This window comes from Telopea speciosissima, chromosome 11 (genome assembly GCF_018873765.1).
Source record: "Telopea speciosissima isolate NSW1024214 ecotype Mountain lineage chromosome 11, Tspe_v1, whole genome shotgun sequence".
NCBI lineage: Eukaryota > Viridiplantae > Streptophyta > Magnoliopsida > Proteales > Proteaceae > Telopea > Telopea speciosissima.
In genome coordinates, this window is record NC_057926.1 from 55648176 (window position 1) to 55667158 (window position 18983).

Genomic DNA, 18983 nt, shown 5'->3' on the forward strand with positions numbered 1-18983 from the left:
CTATCCAGAGCCCGATTCCGGGTTTTTAATCCTTAAGCCAGACACTACTTTCGGTAGTTGATTGGTATAAAGGTGCTGTTGCATCTCATTACATATCAGGAGTTTTTATCTCTCTGATTTGATTCATCGCTCCAGTTGGTTGATGTGCCTACCCTGTTGTAGCAGCATCTGTACCATTTGTCTACCTCCTGGCCTCAGGAGCTATCTAGTGGCAACCCCTGCCCCAAAAATTGCTTATGTGGTCCAATCCATGTTGGAGGCTTCTAGATGGATGATCCTTATTGCTCTAGACATTTTTCTTGTTTGGTTGATGCTATAAGAAAATATGCTTTGGTCTATAGAGCAAGGCATCGAAGCCATGGCTTACATTCAAAAATTCAGATAGGCAAGTGAGGCTTTTCTTTTTGACATGTAAAATTGGTATTCTGGCTTCTTGAAGCTCATTTTGCATTAGGTTTTGCCAAAGAAGAGATTCAAGCTCACCTAATATTCACAACATAGTTGAAGTATAGAATTCAGATTTTGTTTTGAGCTGTTTATGTACGTACTCTGATGGTTATGCCAAACTTGAAAAACTGAGAAACTTTGAATTTGTAAAAGAGGCAATAAATGATTAGGTCCTATGTGGTTTGATATGAAGAAGTGAAATGCATTTTTGTACTTAAAAGTTGCAAGTGATTGTCTTGTTCTTTACAAACTTGTACTACTTAAAATTTGGGAAAAACTTCCCCATGCTGCTAGAGTGCAATTCCTTCTCATAATACCTTTTTTCTCTTACTCAGAGTATGTGGGTTTCATGTGAATGACACCTTTTTTCAAGACAACCATTGGTGTGGCGTGTGGATTCCTTTTCCATACTAGTAACATAGGAAATCCTCTACCTTAAAATATATACACTCAAGCCTCAAAAGTTAATAGATGATTGGAGCTTGAAAGTTACTTTTGTGAACATTGGGGCCTATTTATGAACTAAAATTATTAGAAAATGTAAAAGTTGCTTTTAGACGGGGAGTCGTAATAAGCTTATCATGGTTGCATCAACGGTAAGTCAAACTTCAAAGTCTAATTCAATCAAATACTCTCTCACTAATGGGTTACTGGCCGCACAGGCTCTAATGAAAAGAACGATAAATACAATTATACTAACCTTTTTCCAAGTCACCTAGCATACACCCTAGCCCTGATCCGAACTGGACAACCAAAATTCCAGGAGACAGGCCTCCTATCTATTCTGGCTGCTGAGTCGAGAATCCGTTTTTTATCCGGAAGGAGAGAGGTAGCTTGTGTGCCACTAGCTGCCTTGATTTTTAACAAAATCGATTTTCCGTTATGCCCACATACCCTCTTGTAGTCCCTAGATTTGTCATTTGGTGAATTCTATTTGAACTAAACTCGGCATAACGCGGTCCTTGAATTTTAGGCTTATCACGATGGCTCATCCTAAGTGACGTGGCCCTAGTAGAAATTATTTTAATTTTATAAGTTTAAATAAGAATGCTCTATAAAAGCAAATTATAATCAATTGTTTTAGTTTAGTTTTGCACGTCTTTTTCTCCTTACCATAAACCCAATAATCATTTAAGAACATCATCATGTGAGCCGTGCCTCGGGGTCTCTTTCAACCTCATTTGACTTGTTGCATGGCACAACTAGGGGCAAGTAAGTGCTCCCAAATAGAAATAGGGTAAAAGGAGCCTCTCCAGGAGCGTGGCTACTACACCCAAACCCAAGCCCTAGTGAAAATGATCGCCTTACCCCCCAAGAAAGGTGAAAATCTCGTCCCTATTGATGTTTTTACGTGTGTTCCGCCAACAGAAGGGCCATGTTCCCAAACAGAAAACTATCCCCCATAAAAATAATATGGATAAATAGAAATAAAAACTAGATTGAAACTAACATTATGTATGCATGTTTAGGGATGAGATTAAAACTAGCATATCTGTACATGTAGAAGGATAAAATAATAAAAGGAAGTAGTTCTTTGTCTGATAGTGTGGCCTACGCCAACAATCCCATGTGTCTATATCTCTCCTCCTCAAAACAAGGGGGGGGTAGAGGTGTCTTTTCATATAGGGAGGAGAAAGATAGACTCACGAGAGTGCTGGCTTTTCTTGCTTCGCCTCTAACAGAGTCAAGGCAATAGTAGTCATAGATCAGTTAGCTCATAGTTGCTTGGTTGCATGAACGCTAACGCAAAGTAATTTGATTGCTGGGCATGCTAGCATGCTCTGGCTTTCTCCGCATGCTCCCTTTGCATGCAATGATGTGGTAGCCAACCTCTCATTCTAATTCAATGCTCCACACTCCTAGACAGATAACTTTCTTACAATAATAAAATATAAATAGTGAAGATGAAGAGTAATTACTCTCCACGTTTGGGGAGATGATTTAGAGTCTTGACTCATTTTGAAAGGGTAAAATGAAAATATAAAAAACCACTTAAAATGTATAAAAAATAAATTTTCTTCCAAAGACATGGGTATTTTAGCCAAATGTTTAGATTGGTGGATACTTTGGCTATTTCTTTCTTCAAAATGATTATTGAAAATATTTCCCCAAAACTTTTGCCTTAGAAAAATGGTTAAAAGATGAGTGAAAATGTTTACCTAAAAAAAAAGATGCGCCGAATATGCGCAGCCTGGAAATTCCAGGCCAGAAAAAGTTGGGCTAATTTTATGACCGGGACGATCGGGCTTGGACTGGTCCATCCAAACAGGCTAAGCTCCATCGCCATTTAATCAGGGCAATATAGTATGTATCAATGCTGAAGGGGCATTTTCGAGTTTTTATACCAAAAGCCCTAGTTCTCCTCCTCACCTCAGATCCCTTTGAGGTCGCATATATTTACCTTCTTCGGCGCCTTTTAAAACCCTTTCCGAGAGAGAGAGAGAGAGAGGAGAGGAGAGCTTCGTCCCTGTCCTTTCGCCAGATTCCTTGATAGTAGCAGTAGAGAGTTAGATCAGCCATGAAGTACAATCCAAGGGTCTCGAGTTCGAGGCGCAAATGCCGAAAGGCACATTTCACTGCACCGTCGAGTGTGCGTCGTGTGTTGATGAGTTCCCCTCTATCCTCAGACCTGAGAAACAAATACAACGTCAGATCGGTCCCTGTTCGGAAAGACGACGAGGTCCAGGTCGTCAGGGGAACCTACAAAGGAAGAGAAGGTAAGGTAGTTCAGGTGTACCGTCGCAAATGGGTCATCCATGTAGAGCGCATCACCCGGGAGAAGGTTAATGGATCCACCGTCAACGTTGGCATCAACCCTTCGAAAGTTATCGTCACGAAGCTCAAGCTAGACAAGGATCGCAAAGCCCTCCTCGATCGTAAGGCCAAGGGTCGCGCAGCAGACAAGGCCAAGGGAAAGTTCACTGCCGAGGATGTCGCCGCCGCCGCTGGACCCTCTCTTCAAGAGATCGATTAGGTCCTTTTGTTCGTGCTTCTTTTCTGTTTTTAAGTTTTTTTTTTTAAGAGAATCCCTTCTTTATGTTTTGTTCAGGAACATGGATGATTAGTTACATTTTCTACCATCTGCGGATTTGACAATTGAGTAATTTCTTGTTGCATTTATATTAATTCCGACTATATGAAATGATTTCAAATTGTTGGCATCAAGTAGTACATACATTGTCTGATTATCAATTAAACTGTTGCAACGTTCATAACTTTAGCTTTGCATATCCCCTTTTCGTGTTGCATATAAATGGCAGTTTTTGATTGCTTGCATTGTTTGTATTTCTAATTGATTTGTATTGAAACTAAAAGCTGGTTTTGTAAATCCAATCAAGCGATATCAGAGCCCAGTAGTTTAAACTTATGGTTTGGTTATTGTACTGCCGTGGACTTTCATTCACGGGCTCAGTGAGTTTACTAAATGTATTGACTGATTATGAACTTACCAGGTCCTAGTGAATGAAGAATAGTGCAGTTAGGGATGTTAGGGTAATCTAGTCTTATTAATAGTGGGTTGGGACCTTGGTTGTTTTTCTGAATTGTAGTCTCATTGAGGAGCTATAATGTTAGGCAATGTGGCATTGCCATGAGAATTTGATTACTTATGTGTGATATCCATTAAATGTATTTTTTTGTTCTTAGGGTGACATGACAAATCATCTATTTCTATGTTTTTTCTAGTTTTACAATTGGATTAGTCAAGAATGAAAAAAAAAAACTCCTATAGGAGCTGGAGTATTTGTTACTGGGATTTTTTTTGAAACACTTGTCCTGTGTGACCATCAATCTATGAGACTTCTAATATAAGTCCGCTTGAGACCTGTTCCTGTCATGTGTACTTGCAGCCCTAAATAGGCTTTTGATATGGTTCACATGGTGCAAAACATTTTGATCATCGATTCAGGATTCCATCTTATTGTAACTTGCTTCTCCATTATCCTTTAGTAGAATCTATATGTAGAAAGTATTTAGCATTGCATTTGTTGCCTTGAAAAGATAATTTATATGGCTAGTCTTCTTTTTGTTCTTGGGGTTTAGTTGTCTGATCCTCACCGGTCATTGAGATTATTCTTTACGGTTGAATTCCAACTGATCCTTGTTGGATGTTCTCTGTGGGACTCAGGGTATGTGGGAAATAGTGATCTTCAACAATCATGTTGACTATATTTTTGGTTTTTTCCTGGCCTTTTGGAAAGGCGAATTTGGTCTCAGGAGAGATTGCAACCATACAGGCAGGGTCTTGACATATATGCATCGGTCTTGGCCTTAATGATGGAAGAATTTGAGTTTGGTTATTTTGTGGGGATCTATATACATTGTTTCCCATGAAGTCTATGACTTATTTGGAACCCAAGATCTAGCAATTCATTAGTGGACTCCTTGGCCTAGGAAGAGGTTAGGAGGGATTCCACTAATGTTGAATTTACCTACATGAAGTGCTTGGGAGTTTTGTTGTATTATTATCTGTTGCAGTGGTTGCATATTGCTGTTTCTTGTTTCTTTGGCTTTTGCCCAGTATGATTTTACTGTTATTCATACAAGAGGATGAGGTTGTGGAAAAGCTTAATCAATTCGTGATTATTTAGAAGTGTTAGCATCAAGTGTTGATTATAAGCTTGCAAATATTTACCGCAATTATAGAAAGGAAAGGGAAGTTGGGCCCTTCAAAGGAGTACTACATGGGCTGCTAATTGCCAGCATGGAATTTACGAAGGAAAGGGATGAGGTACTGGAGGGGGGAATTGGTTTTGCACTGTGGATGCTGGAGCTTAAAACTTTTAGTTATGCAACGTCATCATTTACTAGTTTGCTTCTGGGTATGGGGTCTTCATTCAGTGTTTGAAACAATAGATGTATCTCATTGAGTGCTTTTATGTGAATTATCAACGTGCGATTGTAGTTTTATTACTGTGTTTAATTATCATCCTTCTTGCATGTCTTTGTTTGTATGTTTTTAGATGAAATGAGCTTAGGCCAGTGGGGAATAGATGTTACTTGTGCAGTAACATCAGTATCAGTTAAGTTCAACCTTAGCTAACAGGATATGTGCTCTGCTCACCATATATGGCCAAAGTTAATGGAGTATTGTTATCTGCAGTGTAATTTGTCTGTGCCAGTTCCGTTGGGGCTGTGACTTGCACACTTCTTGATCTAGAGATATTATCAGGGAATGCATGAGTATGGGTGTGTGGTGAATAGTCACCTGCACAAGCAAATCAACTAGAAGGGACAGGAGATCAACGAGTCTTCGTATACTCCTTAATCAGGTATTAGGATTACATAGATTTGGTGTGCTTGTTGTTTATCAAATTATCAAGAGTTAGTACTCTTTCCTACTGTGTGGTGAATAGATTTACGTCGTAATCTAATTTATCTTGTGATGAATAGTTTATTTTCAGGCATAGGTTGGTTGCATAACCACAAGAAAGATGATATAGAAATTAGGAAAGTTTCCTCTTGGATGCATGTTTTTAATGCATTAGTTGCGTATGCATTATTTTGGTACTAGATTGGTGCTTATTCTGTTCTGATAGGCTGATTTAAGTACAAGCACATGATAAATGGCTTTTAGCATTTACATGTGGTAATGCCCTGTAGGAATTCATATATGAATTCCCTACACTTACAAAAACTATATTTGGCGTCCCTATAGCGCTCTTATTACATCTTGCGAGTTTTGTATTTAAGAAAATTTAGGATATGTTTTGGCTGTGCAAGATTGTTTCTCTGGTGAGATTTTTAACACTTGTATATTCAGTTCTCTCTACCTTTTTTGGTGGATCTAATGCATTAAAACTTTTGAGCTTCAAAGCATTATACTTCCAGAATGGATCAAAGTTTTTGCTTTTGTTACCCCACTTTGATCCTTGGCATATAATAAGCTTTGTGATAGAGAAGATCCTGGTTGTCTGCTTAATCTGTTGCCTGTTGCCAGGAAAGATTACTGTAAAATATGATTCCTTGATCAGAAAGTTGACTATATAACCTTCTATCTGGGTTTCTGTTTATTTATTGGTATAGGTTCTCTTCATGCTTATTACAATTTACATGGCATTGTTGTATTTAGTAGACAGGTGAGGATTACCTTGTCACCCCGTGGGTTTCAGACGTCACCACCTGAACCCAAAAACTAAAGAAATCCTGTCATTTTGATTGTTGGTGTGGGTTTAGTAAAAGTGAGAGCATATATATCTGAATCTCATCTTGATATCTACCACCACTAGTCAGGTGTTTTGAGTGTGGAGCAAGGTTATGGGTATATGTATTGGGTCTCGGTTGTTACTGGTATGGATTGGGCCATATCGAGCCTGTACCGGGTGTCAATTTCAAAATTAACTTTATGGCTGATACAACTAATCCTCAGTGTCGATCACTGGCAATAGCAATGCATTTTGGTCAATACAATATCGATACAATACCCATATGTAGAACGACAGTGTGGAGAGTGGTTGATGCTCATTGGTGGGCATGACTAAGATTGGATATTGTGTTTTTCAGTTAAGAGGTTATGAATTGGAATTTATGCCTTGCTTGTTTCAAGACATGAAGGCCTTACTGGAAGTGAGAAAGCTCATGAAGCATTAGTTTCTAGAGAACGGAACTCTACCCCCAATCATCAGAAAAGGGACGAGAAAACGTACAGGAGAGTCTAGATTTTCTTCTGTTATGTCTTAAAAATGCAGAAACTGCGAGTGATATGAACCATTCCATGACGAGGGATAGTAATGGGGGAAGATTTTGCACTTGTCTCTTTCTCTTCTATCAATATTTGTTAGATGTTAAACAGTCTACACAATTCCAACTTATCGCTTAGGAGAGAGTTTTAATGTATGCCCAGATTGAATTCTTCAGCCTTGAATAACAATCAGTCCATTTTTTCTCCTACATGTTGAAGGTCTGAAAAGCTCTTTCACTTCATTTTTCCCGAGTCTCCACAGTAATCAAGATAGGGAAGACTTGAAGGAGATGATTCAAACAGGTCTTGAGTATGCTTTGAATCATATGGGCAAGGATCATTGGATCATCCTTTCCCAAATGTTGCTTTTAATGCCTTTTGGATGTCGTAAATTGCTTTTAGTTTATGCAGCCAAGCGTGGTCAATTGATCTGATCCAGTGACTCTTGGCTCACTTTTTATTTTATTTTATTTTTTTTGTTCCAAGTCAGTCAATCCTATGATTTTCTACGTATTAGATTTTCCTCTCTGAATCATTTGTGCTTCAATTGCAAAGCTGTTCATTAATTTAAGAATTGTCTTCTTAAATTATTTTTCAAAGTTTTGTTCTGTTTAATGGTTAACTAACCTTTGTGGACTAAAGCTTTCTTATAAATCAAAGGATGTATTAGGGTAAGTTATCCACCAAATTTAAATATCAACTAAACTTACTCATCGCGTGAAACTGATCCATAGTTCTATATACACCCTACCTTTAAAAAAAAAAAAACCCTCAAACCCCACCCTTCATGGTTCATGCGCCTTATTTTTGTATGTAAAATGGTTCTATCAAGAACAAGTAAGTTTATATTAATAGGAAACTTGAAGCATTAAAATGTTTGGGTTATCTCATGTTTATTTTTTTGGTAAAAGGAACTCATTTATTGAAGAAATGTGAAAGCTCATGCCTGTGAATTACATAATTCAAGAAGCCATGTATTGGAATTAGGCCATACTATCGTACACGTTACCGATAGGGCATTCCTGAGAGTCAGCCATAGTATTGTACTCCCTTGGAATTAAAGTGAAGTTACAAGTTTCAAAATAAGAAGGAAGATAAATAACATCCTCTAGGATAGACTTCTAGACTTCAAATGAAAGTTTGGGGTACCTCATGTTTGAAATATATAGTTTGAGAGTGTGTGGCTACGTAGGCCATCGAAGAAAACCTTATCCTCCATATCAACATTCGGTGGACTAATTTTTTTTGGGTGCAACGATAGTTCAAAGTCTGAAACATGGATGCGTGATCATATGTCTAAACATAATAAATTATGGAAGATAGTTGTCTAGTCCGTCAATCAGTTAATTGACATTGTGATCTATAATATATCATACACTCAAATGGAATAAAATCTACTTGTTAGAGGAATCATTGAAACCACCCTCTCTTTCTATTTTCTCTCCTTATTTTGTCCTTGAATCTCCATGATCCGCAGACCAGCAAGTCCCTTCCCATAATTTATTAAGTCTTATAGCATGAAATTTAATTTCTAAAACTCTTTCGATGGAGTAGGCTACCTCCCTCACACAAAGCATTATGTCATGCCACCGTTTGTTTGGTGCAAGTCTCCAATTGTTAATAGTAGGGGACCACATCAGACCGAACTCTTAATGGTTCGGGTTCGGTTTGTGGATCCAGAGAGGCAAATTGTTTGGTTTGGTTTGGGATAGCCCGACGGTGCACCGGTAGCCCGAACCGTTAGGCCCGAACCCAAACCGAACCGACCTAACCCGATAAATAAGTAAATCAATAAATGCCTAATGCCCCATTGCCCCCTAAATGTGTTGTGATAGTTTCTCACTTTATCTCATATCCTTTGTTAATGATTACCCAACCAATTGTATCCATAGGCCATAGGACATAGGATACAAAGATGCATTGTATTTGAAATATTTTATATACTTAAAAGAGAAAGAGAAGAAAAATTAGCACTAACCGGACCTTACTAGTTATATAAAACCGGTACCAAACCGAATCCAAACCGATATCAACTCGTTATCATAAACCGAAACCGACACGAAACCAAACCGCACCGAAACCGAATATTTCTTAATGGTTTGGTTTCGGTTTCTATAAAAGTCACACCGAAACCGAAAAGCCCAAACCGAAACCGGCCCGAACCGGCCCATTGACACCCCTAGTTAATAGAGAGGAGACTTGGGAACGAGTCCTCCCTCACATTCGCAGGGCAGTGGGAGAGGTCAAGTCACAAGTCCTTAAAAAACAAAAAAAAAGAGTTTTCGGGTCTTTTATTTACAGATTTCTAGAAATCTGCTTCTTGGGTTAAAAAAGATATGATAATAGAAATTATTTCATTTGCGAGCCTGGTTAGAACAGTTAAATTACATTATAGTAAAACCTATAGTTCCGTTTGGTTGCAAGGAGAATTAAAGAAGAGGGAAGTGAAATTTTTATATTTAAAAAAGAAATTTTTGTAATCATTACCTTATATGACAATATCACCAACTTCAAATCATTTCGTACTTTGCATCCAATTCTCTTTGGTTTAAAATATAAGATAGATATAACATGTAAAATGTATCATTATTAAATATGATAAAAAATTCAAATAATTTATACAATCACATGGGATAATGATTACAAAAGTTTCTTTTTTAGATTTGAAAATTTTTCCTTCCCTTCACTTTAATCCCCTTGCAGCCAAACGAAGCCTATTGGTTGTGGGTTCAAAATTTGGAAACAGACTATCTTGTAAAATAGGAAGTAAGATTGCATACATTTGTTGCTCCCAGACCCTACAATAGTGGAAACCTCGTGCACTGGGACACTCTTTATAAGCCCATGAAGCCTGAGTCTGCCCTAACTTCTAGGTTTCTTGCATTTTGGTAAGTGATAAAGATTCCAGTTGAAATACTTTTGTTGGGTCTGCCATTTTAACCTAGTAAACCTAATATGCTGGCTTCTTAAGCCTCTGAAGTTTACCCATTAGCAGTGGAGGGTTTCCTTATTGTACCACCTTAAAAAAAAAGGGAGAAAAAAAATAAAGCATTATGTATAACAGATCCAGTACGTGTCTGGTTTATTTTACATAGAAATCCCTAATATAATTAGGGAGTATTTTTCAAAAGGAGAATTCCATTTTCAATAATATGATTTCATGATTTATAAATTAGTAGTAGCTGATGAAATTAAACTAAATCAATCAAATATTTAGGGGGGGTGGGGTTTGTCAAGAAACGAGAATTATGTTAGAGAAAATTGACTCCAGCTGCCAAAGTAGAATGTACAAGACACGAGGATGGGCACAGACATCAAACATGAGATAGGAAAACCTGGAGGCAATTCTAACTAAACGGTGGGCCTCCCTAATAATGTCTCAAGAACATGAATAAAAATGGGTAAGAGATTGCTGTTTGGTCATGTAGCCCCTGCACCAGCGTAGGGGCCAAAGAGAGCGTACATGGGAGTATCAATAAGGTTGGGCGGTAATTTCATGTACTCCTATGTCTGAGTGCATGAGCCACGCGATCAAGCATCACTCTTTTTCTCTTAAAAAATAATAAAAAATGTGACTTGTCCTGACTAAATCATCAAGTTTTCTGAAAGACGAGTCCAATAAGAAAACTTGATATTCAAACTATGTGAATCCAAATGAAGCTAAAAAACTGGATAAAATTAAGTTCATTGTTCCAGGTGGTCGTTTCTAGGTTGCCATGAAGACTAGGCTAAAAGAAAGAATCCCATTAGCAAAATAGTTCTAATTTATCTTGGGGACTCAAGTTGTAAGAGATTGCCGATCTAGAAGATTTGAAGTCCAGCATGAGTGTACCAAAGCAATCTAAATGAATCTATTTGACCGTAGCTGACCCTCCATTGAACCTTAATAGTAAATTAAGGACATCAGGAACTATATCACTCACATTGTGGGAATTCTTCTTGTCCATATTTGTAGACATTAGAATAATGTATAAGAGTATTTATCTAAAGCATCCCCTTAAAAGGAGATGTGTAAAAGATGATTTATCTCATATGTATAATTCATGTGAGAGGGTTTCTCATGCTGTTAGCGTGGGAAAGAATCTGCACACTACCACCAATTAGTGATCTAAAAAAAATAATTTTGATGGAAAGTGATGTGGCAATTTTGACAATTAGGTTTGATTGCATCCCTCCATATATGTTTACACATAGGCTCCTCATATTTCTTTATGTCCTCTTGGTAATTCTGGATGTTTCCATGCTTTATTTTACTGGCATGGTTAACTCTGATAGTTTTGAAGGTGTTGACATGTGAGCAGAGGACCTTGGTGTGTACTTGCACATAAATTTTCAGCCCCATCTGATTTGCCATGTCGTAGATCTAGACATCAAGTACTGATCATTTTTACCCATGGGTCGTTGTCCACCAAATTAAATTGCTCCCATTTATTATAATTTAACCTTAAGTTTCCATTTGTTTCCATGAAAAAAAGTTTCTAAAAAGAAAATGGGGAAATTTTCATTTATAATGTGGATCTTTTGTGCTGCTTTACCTACAAATTTTCTTTAAATGGTTTTTGCCTGTGAGGCAAATAAATCATTAATTAAAATGCAATTTACACATCATTAATAGCCGACATCGCCAACTAAGTCAAATATGCATAGTAGATTAAACATTGCTAATTCTTTTTCTTTGGTAATAAAATTTGCTAATTCATACCCTAAACTGAAAGTTTCAACCCATATATCGTTCATAATTTTATCACCAAATCAAATATATTTCTAAAACTCATTTCATAGTAGATAATATCTGAGCTTTGCTTCTTCATATTTCAGTATTAATTAAAGGAAAGTTTCAAACCATCCTCCTGATTGGCTTATTCAATTACTAAATCAAATATTTCTAGAAGTTCATAGTATACACACTTGAACACTTTTTTAATTTATATTTTGCTACTGGAAAGTTTCAACAGATTCTCTTCTATAACATATAATATACAAATCAAAATCAAAAAGTCAATAGATCTGATGGATCGCCTATTTTGAGCGAACATAAGGGTTATCTTGAATAAAAAAATAAATAAAAAATTCATAAGAGTTATTATCTTCTTGTGTTTCTCGTGTCCGTGGTTGGGAACCTCAAGTAGAAGTATCTAAATGGGAAAAAGAACTTTGTCCGAGAGTTTAGCGTACATAAATAGAAATGGACACATGGGATTGTTGGCGTAGGCTTCATTCTTAAACTAAATATATGGGTTTTATGAAAAAAAAGAGTTTGCCTTTGTGTGGTGCTTGTGTCCAGACATAAAAGGAGGCAAACTGATAGCCCCATTTCCCATGAAAACAAAAAATCCTGTCTTTTTTGCAGGATCTGGCTCTCCTCCACCCGTGGTCTGTGAAATGACCCAAAAACCCCTCTTTTGGCTGGGCTGGATCCTCCAGCTCCCGCCACGGTTGGAAGAGCGCTGAATTTCTTTTTGCATGCTCTCTCACAAAAAGTGAAGGTTTCACAGCCTCTCTTTCCTCGAAAACGTACCCCTATTTATGATTCGTAACTGGGCTTCCCATACATCCGAATTAGTACCCGAGCGTTGTGGGAAACCCTCTCCCTTAAATTAAAGTCAACTTATGAGTTGAGACAAGCTCACGTAAAACCTGCTATTAATACAGTCTAGAATTCAAATGTATGAGGTTGAAGAATGGTACAGCGTAGCGAGACAATTTCAACCCAATGACTTGGTATAAACTATATTTTTTTCAAGGATAATCAAGTAAAACCTATTATTACTCTAACATTATTAGCGTTAACATCGATTAGAGTCAATCTTAATTAATGGAGTTTCTAATGTGTGTTTTAGGAATCCAAAATGGACTTTTTCTAAGTCATATATGTTGTGTAATTGCTTGTGGGAGTGATATATGTATCTGTTTACTTTTCTATATAAAGGCTCATCGCTTAATACCTTTCCATACTCATCAAGTAAGCTGCTCTCTTCCTCAGCTTCATTCTTTCAAAATATCTCTCTCTCTCTCTAGCAATCTTAAGAAAAAGGAACAAGAAGAAGAAGAAGAAGAAGAAGAAGAAGAAGGAAAGAAGATGAATAAGTCTTCATCATCAATTCCAATTTACGGGAGCTTGAAGAGGTTATTGAGTGGGAGAACATATCAGAGACTCGATGGTACTGGTGGATTTGTTATCAGGAAGAAGCTGAGGGTCTTGAGACTGGGAGGAGGGAACAGACGGTCATCAACATCAAAGATAAGAGAAAATAAACCAAAGCAGCTGCAACTGAAAAATAAGTGGCCCATGAAGGTTTTGGGGAAGATTCGTGAAGGTTATATAAACATGATGCTTGGGGTTGCAAGCAACGTTGGGTACTTGGAGGATCCCAAAAATGTTTTTGGGGAAAAGAGGATTCCAAGAGGGAGACCTATTCCATCAGTTTCCAAGTTGAATGAATTTGACAAGCAATTTGTTCTTAAGGTTTACAACTCAATTGCTGCTTCTCGAGAATTTGTTGCCTACTGATCTGATCTGATCTTAAGGAACCTTTTTGTATTTACTTCTTCTTCCTCTTCTTCAATTCCTCTCTACATACCCAAAAAAGAATTTTGGGTTTATATATATATATATATATATATGTGGGTTTGATCATATCATGTGGGACGATGGAGAAGTTTCCTCTTCCCAATTCAGATGGTTTTGAGTACGATATGCTAAGCTCTTCTGTGAGAGACTGTTTGTTTGGATTAATGTATGTATGTATGTATCTATTTTGTAATGGTTTTTTTTCTTTAATATTTAATGACGATCAAGAATTGCATTTTCATTCTATTGTTATTAAAAGGGCGTATCCAGTGTCCGATGCCTACGCCACTGCGGGGTCTAAGGAGGGTCATAATGGACGCAGTCTTAAGAAACTGTTTCTTGACTCGAACCCATGGAGCAACCTTATAGTTATACCAAGGCCCGCCTCGTTCTATTGTTACTGAGATCCGTAATAAAACCTCAACCCTTTGATTACTACATTCGTTGTATGATTGAAATGTAAGACTAAAATAGTGAAATGAGAGAGAGAGAGAGAGAGAGAGAGAGAGAGAGGGTGAAATGACCAAGTTAGGTTCATCTGCATGCACATGCACCTGCACATACATGTGAGAGGCAACCACATGTCCCATTTTTTACATTTACAAGGGAAGGAGGGGCATTTATGAAATAAAAGGGACAAGTGGTTACGTCTTATATGTATGTTCACCTACACATACACATACGTGTAGATGGTCCAATCTCCTCCTGCCTCCATGGAAGGTGGAAATGCCACTTGTATTGATGCTTTTACGTGCACTTCCATTGGCCACACATGCACAGGGCCATGCTCCCCTATAGAAAACACTTTCCCCTTACTAAAATGTTTTCAAGGCCTAGTTTGGAGATGCAGATCTACTACATTGCATGGAACATCATTCGCGAGCCTGAGGACAAAGGGTGGCTGGGAGTGAAATATACCCAAGGCATGAATTTGACAAACATTCTGAAGCAAATATGGTGGCTGGCTTCCCAGAAGGATTCCTTATGAATGAGCTGGTTTCACCATATATATTTGAAGTTTGATTATATTTGGATGCTACTTACCTACGTACTTAGAATTGCTAGTTCTTGCATGTGGAGGAAGATTCTCAAATACCAGTCTCATGCCGAGTCATTTATTGATCATATTATAGGGAATGGGGGGTTCTGTACAAAGCTCTGGCTCGACCCTTGGCATCTGGTTGGTATTCTACTTAATTAGAAGGAAACCATTATCTTAGATATGGCTGTTGGAGCCTAGGGTCCTTTTCAGTGCATCTCATTCAGGTGTGGGGCAATTGAGGAGTATTAATAGGAGAAATGATAGTATGATCTGAATTCCATCACTTGGAAAGGCACCCCTTTGGCTTTTTTACAATCAAATTGGCTTGGGAAATCATCCGCTGCCCCAAACTTGAAGTGGATGACACTAGATCGTGTCCTTGTACATTTATCGTCCCAAGGCCCTCCAGGGCCACTCACATGGAATCCATTCCTATAGGTCCTATAGTGAATTCCACTCTGAATCCAGATCCTCTAGCTCACTTGGCATATAACCACTAGAGTCGATCCCATCGATGGGTTAAATGTCATTGGAGAGGACCCACACCCCATGGATGGTGCGAGAGGGACTCTAGCTAGTGATTAAATGTCATTAGAGAGGAACCGAGCTCTTCCACTCCTCCTATGGATCCTATAGTGGATTCCATATGAGTGGCCCTAGAAGGCCTCGGACGGTACTTGTACGAGGACCCAATCCCCTCTCGAAGTGGAGTGGATGTCAAGTGTGTGGTTTCATATCCGGATATATCCCTAAGCAATCAGTAACGACTTGGAGATATTTGGTTGACACTCTCCGTGTGAAAGATCAGCTTGAGAGGAGGAGGAACCCAATGCCTTTGATCCTTTTTCCACCATTACCAGTATGGCCCGTAAATAGTAGAAGGATTAGGGTCAAATGTTTCCAAATTAATTAAAGTCAACATAATTGAGGCAAAGCTCGCCCAAAACCTGCTATTACTACTTTATTGGTGTAAACATTATAGAATCCAACTTAATTATGAGGCTGAATAATGGTACAGGATAGACAATTTCAACCTAATGACTTGGTATTAACTATAAACTATATATTTTTTTTGGGAGAAGATAAGTAAAATCTTTTACTAAACATTATTAGTGTGGACATTAGAGTCAATCTTAGTAGGTTTCTCATGTATGTTTTTGGATTTCTAAATGGATTTGCACTCATCTCATAAATCATTAATGAGATTTGAAAGACTGAGTCTGTTGAGTAGGCCTAGCTCAGGGGAGATAGCCGTCTTGTTGTGTTGCTTGTAGAGTTATGTTTACTGTTTACTTATCTATATAAGGGTCGCTTTAATATTGCCTTCCCATATCATCTCTCTCTCTCTCTCTATAGCTATCTTAAGAAAAGGAACTAGGAGGGGGAGAGAAGATGGATACGTCTCCTTCAATTCCAATTTATGGGAGCTTGAAGAGGTATTGGAGTGGGAGAACATATCAGAGACTCGACGGTGGATATATTGTCAGGAAGAAGTTGAGGGTGTTGAGGCTTGGAGGAGGGAACAGTAGTCGACGTCGACGGTCATCATCATCATCAAAGATAAGAGAAACACCAAAGCTACTGCAACTGAAGTTTAAGTGGCCCATGAAGGTTTTGGGGAAGATTCGTGAAGGTTACATAAACATGATGCTTGGGCTCGCAGGCAATATTGGCTACATGGAGGACCCCAAAAATGTTTTCGGGGAAAAGAGGATTCCAAGAGGCAGGCCCATTCCATCGGTTTCCAAGTTGAAGGAATTCGACAGGAAACATGTCCTTAAGGTTTACAACTCAATTGCTGCATCTCGAGAATTTGTTGCCTTTTGTAAGAATATTGTATGATGGCAAATTGTAAAGACATATCTGATGTAGAAAACTGTAATATGTCACCAAATTCTTGTATTGGTAGGAGCAATTAAAAATTCATAATAGAGTTGAGTCATATCTTAAAAGAAAATTGTCTTTTAAGGTTTTTGGATGTTCCAATTCTACAATACGAGTTGACCTTGCACCTATTCTTCTAAGATAAAACAACTCTCTTAAATGGATCTTTATCCTCTCAATTTGCCTGCCCATACTTGACGTCAAGTATGTCTAACAGAGGGGACGTAAATGACTATCCTACCCATTGCCCGAACATAATGCCTGAGGTGGGGTCCACATGGGGTCCATCTCCCTCTATTAGATGTACTTGATGTCAAGTACGGGCAGGCAAATTGAGAGGATAAAAATTCCTCTCAAATCATATAGGCTATAATACCAAATGTGATTACATTGGGAATTCGAATGACTATATATACTCAGTAGAGGATGGAGTAATGAAGAACAATCTATGAACACAATACGGAAACAGAACCGAACCACAATATAGAAACAGTATACTGTCATCGATCATATATAATAGTATACAGTGACAATAGAAATACAATATTGAATACAGACTAGAGGAGTAGAGGTGCAAATTGTTTCATCCGTGGCAGACCCAAATTTTAGTATTTGTAGGATTTAAAAGCCTCTTACGTACCTGTACGTATAAGTGCTTGTAAGTGTATATATAGGTACTTGTACGTATGGGTAGTATCTATATGTATGTATTTGTAAGGATGGGTACCTGTACGTATGGTGAAACTAAGTGTATATGTACACGTACGGATAAGAGGTTGTACCCCAACAAAAAAAAAACATTAATTCAACCTTATCCCAACTAAATGGGGTCGGCTACATGGATCTTTTTAAAACAAAGTAGGGAAAGGAAAGTAAGAAGGATCAAGGATAAAAATGAAGAAATGAGATAAGTGAAAAATGAAAAATGAAAGTAAGAAGAAAGAGGATAACCCAGGATCTCAAGAAATCTCAGCTACATGGTGTCAACAATGTGGATCCTTGCCCTCCAATAGGCTCTGTCTGAGATCATACTTGGCACAAGACCCAGACTACGTTGTAATTTGAATTTAGAACACTTCAAATTCAAATATTGATATGGACAATAGGTGTATGTATCCTCTTCAGCCTTAGTCTTACACAATTCTAAAAACCCTTAAGATTTTAAGAATATTGTATGATGGCAATGTGCAAAGATTTATCTGATTTAGAACAATGTAAGTATGCCGGCCACCAAATGCTTGTATTGGTAGGAGCAGAAATCCTTAACAGAAATTTGATTTTTTGTTCACAATTAGATTTATATGAAAAAACCAAGACCAAGACCGATAGGAGATTGTTAAAAGAAATCGATTTCTTTCCTTTGTAGAGCGTCTCCAACTTATTTCCTCAATTCCTAAGCATGCATGTTATGACAAAGTTGGAATCTATGTTCTCAAGCTTTCTTTGGTTAAGGCCTAATTTGGAGATGCAAATTAATCTAGTACATTGCATGGAACACCACTCGCGTACCCAAGGTAGAGGGTGACTTGGTAGTGAAACTTATCAAAGACATAAACTGACAACAACAACTATGGCGGGTGGCTTCCCAAAAGGATTCCTTATAGACGAGATGGTTCACCATAGGTATTTGAAGTTTGATTCTATTTAGATAGTGCAACAACCTACATAGAATTGCTAGCTCTTGGGTGTGGAAGAAGATTCTCAAGTACAAGTTTCCGTTGAACAATTTATTCATCATATTATTGGGAATGGGGTCCTCCACAAAGCTCTGGCTCGACCCTTGGCATCTGACTGATTGATATCCTTTTTAGGGAGAAAGAACGTTACCCAATCATGTGCTAGAGACATAACCCCCATGTAAAGACGGAAATTCCCAGACATCCCAAGGCGGTTATGTATCTAGGTGTGATCACCACAGCCAGCGCACGACCGGATAATGTTCTATTCCTCTTCTTTTCAATAAGGATGAGACCGTATCAAGTATGATGCGACTTCATACAAATTAGAAACAATGCAATCTATTCTTAGAGATGGCTGTTGGAGCCTTGGGCCCTACTCTTCAGTGGATCTCATTCAGTTGTGGGGGCAATTACACAGTATTAATCGGAGAAAATGAGTATTTATGATCCAAATTCCATCACTTGGAAAGGTACTTCTTTGGCCATTTTACAATCAAATCGGCTTGAGAAATAATCCACTAACCCATTAATTAATGCCTTTGATCCTTTTTACATTACCAGTGAGCCTAATAAATACAAAAAGGATTAACAAGGTGGTCAATGGTATATACATCCAAATTAATTAAAGTCAACTTAGTTGAGGCAAATTAATTAAGCTCAGGTAAAACCTTCTATTAATAC

The 18983-nt window shown here is 37.9% G+C and overlaps 1 protein-coding gene across 1 annotated transcript; it reads left to right on the forward strand.

Annotated features, from left to right (window-relative positions):
- The first annotated feature begins 2913 nt into the window (after positions 1-2913).
- On the forward strand, positions 2914-3675 carry LOC122645912 (60S ribosomal protein L26-1-like). The gene is made up of 2 exons (XM_043839318.1): positions 2914-3421; positions 3470-3675. Exon 1 carries the CDS (start codon positions 2966-2968, stop codon positions 3419-3421), a length of 456 nt encoding a protein of 151 aa, XP_043695253.1. The 5' UTR covers positions 2914-2965; the 3' UTR covers positions 3470-3675.
- Positions 3676-18983: the final 15308 nt, after the last annotated feature.

Bases quoted from the DNA above. Each gene is read 5' to 3' on its own strand.
- LOC122645912 (XM_043839318.1), top strand. From the start codon at position 2,966: ATGAAGTACAATCCAAGGGTCTCGAGTTCGAGGCGCAAATGCCGAAAG.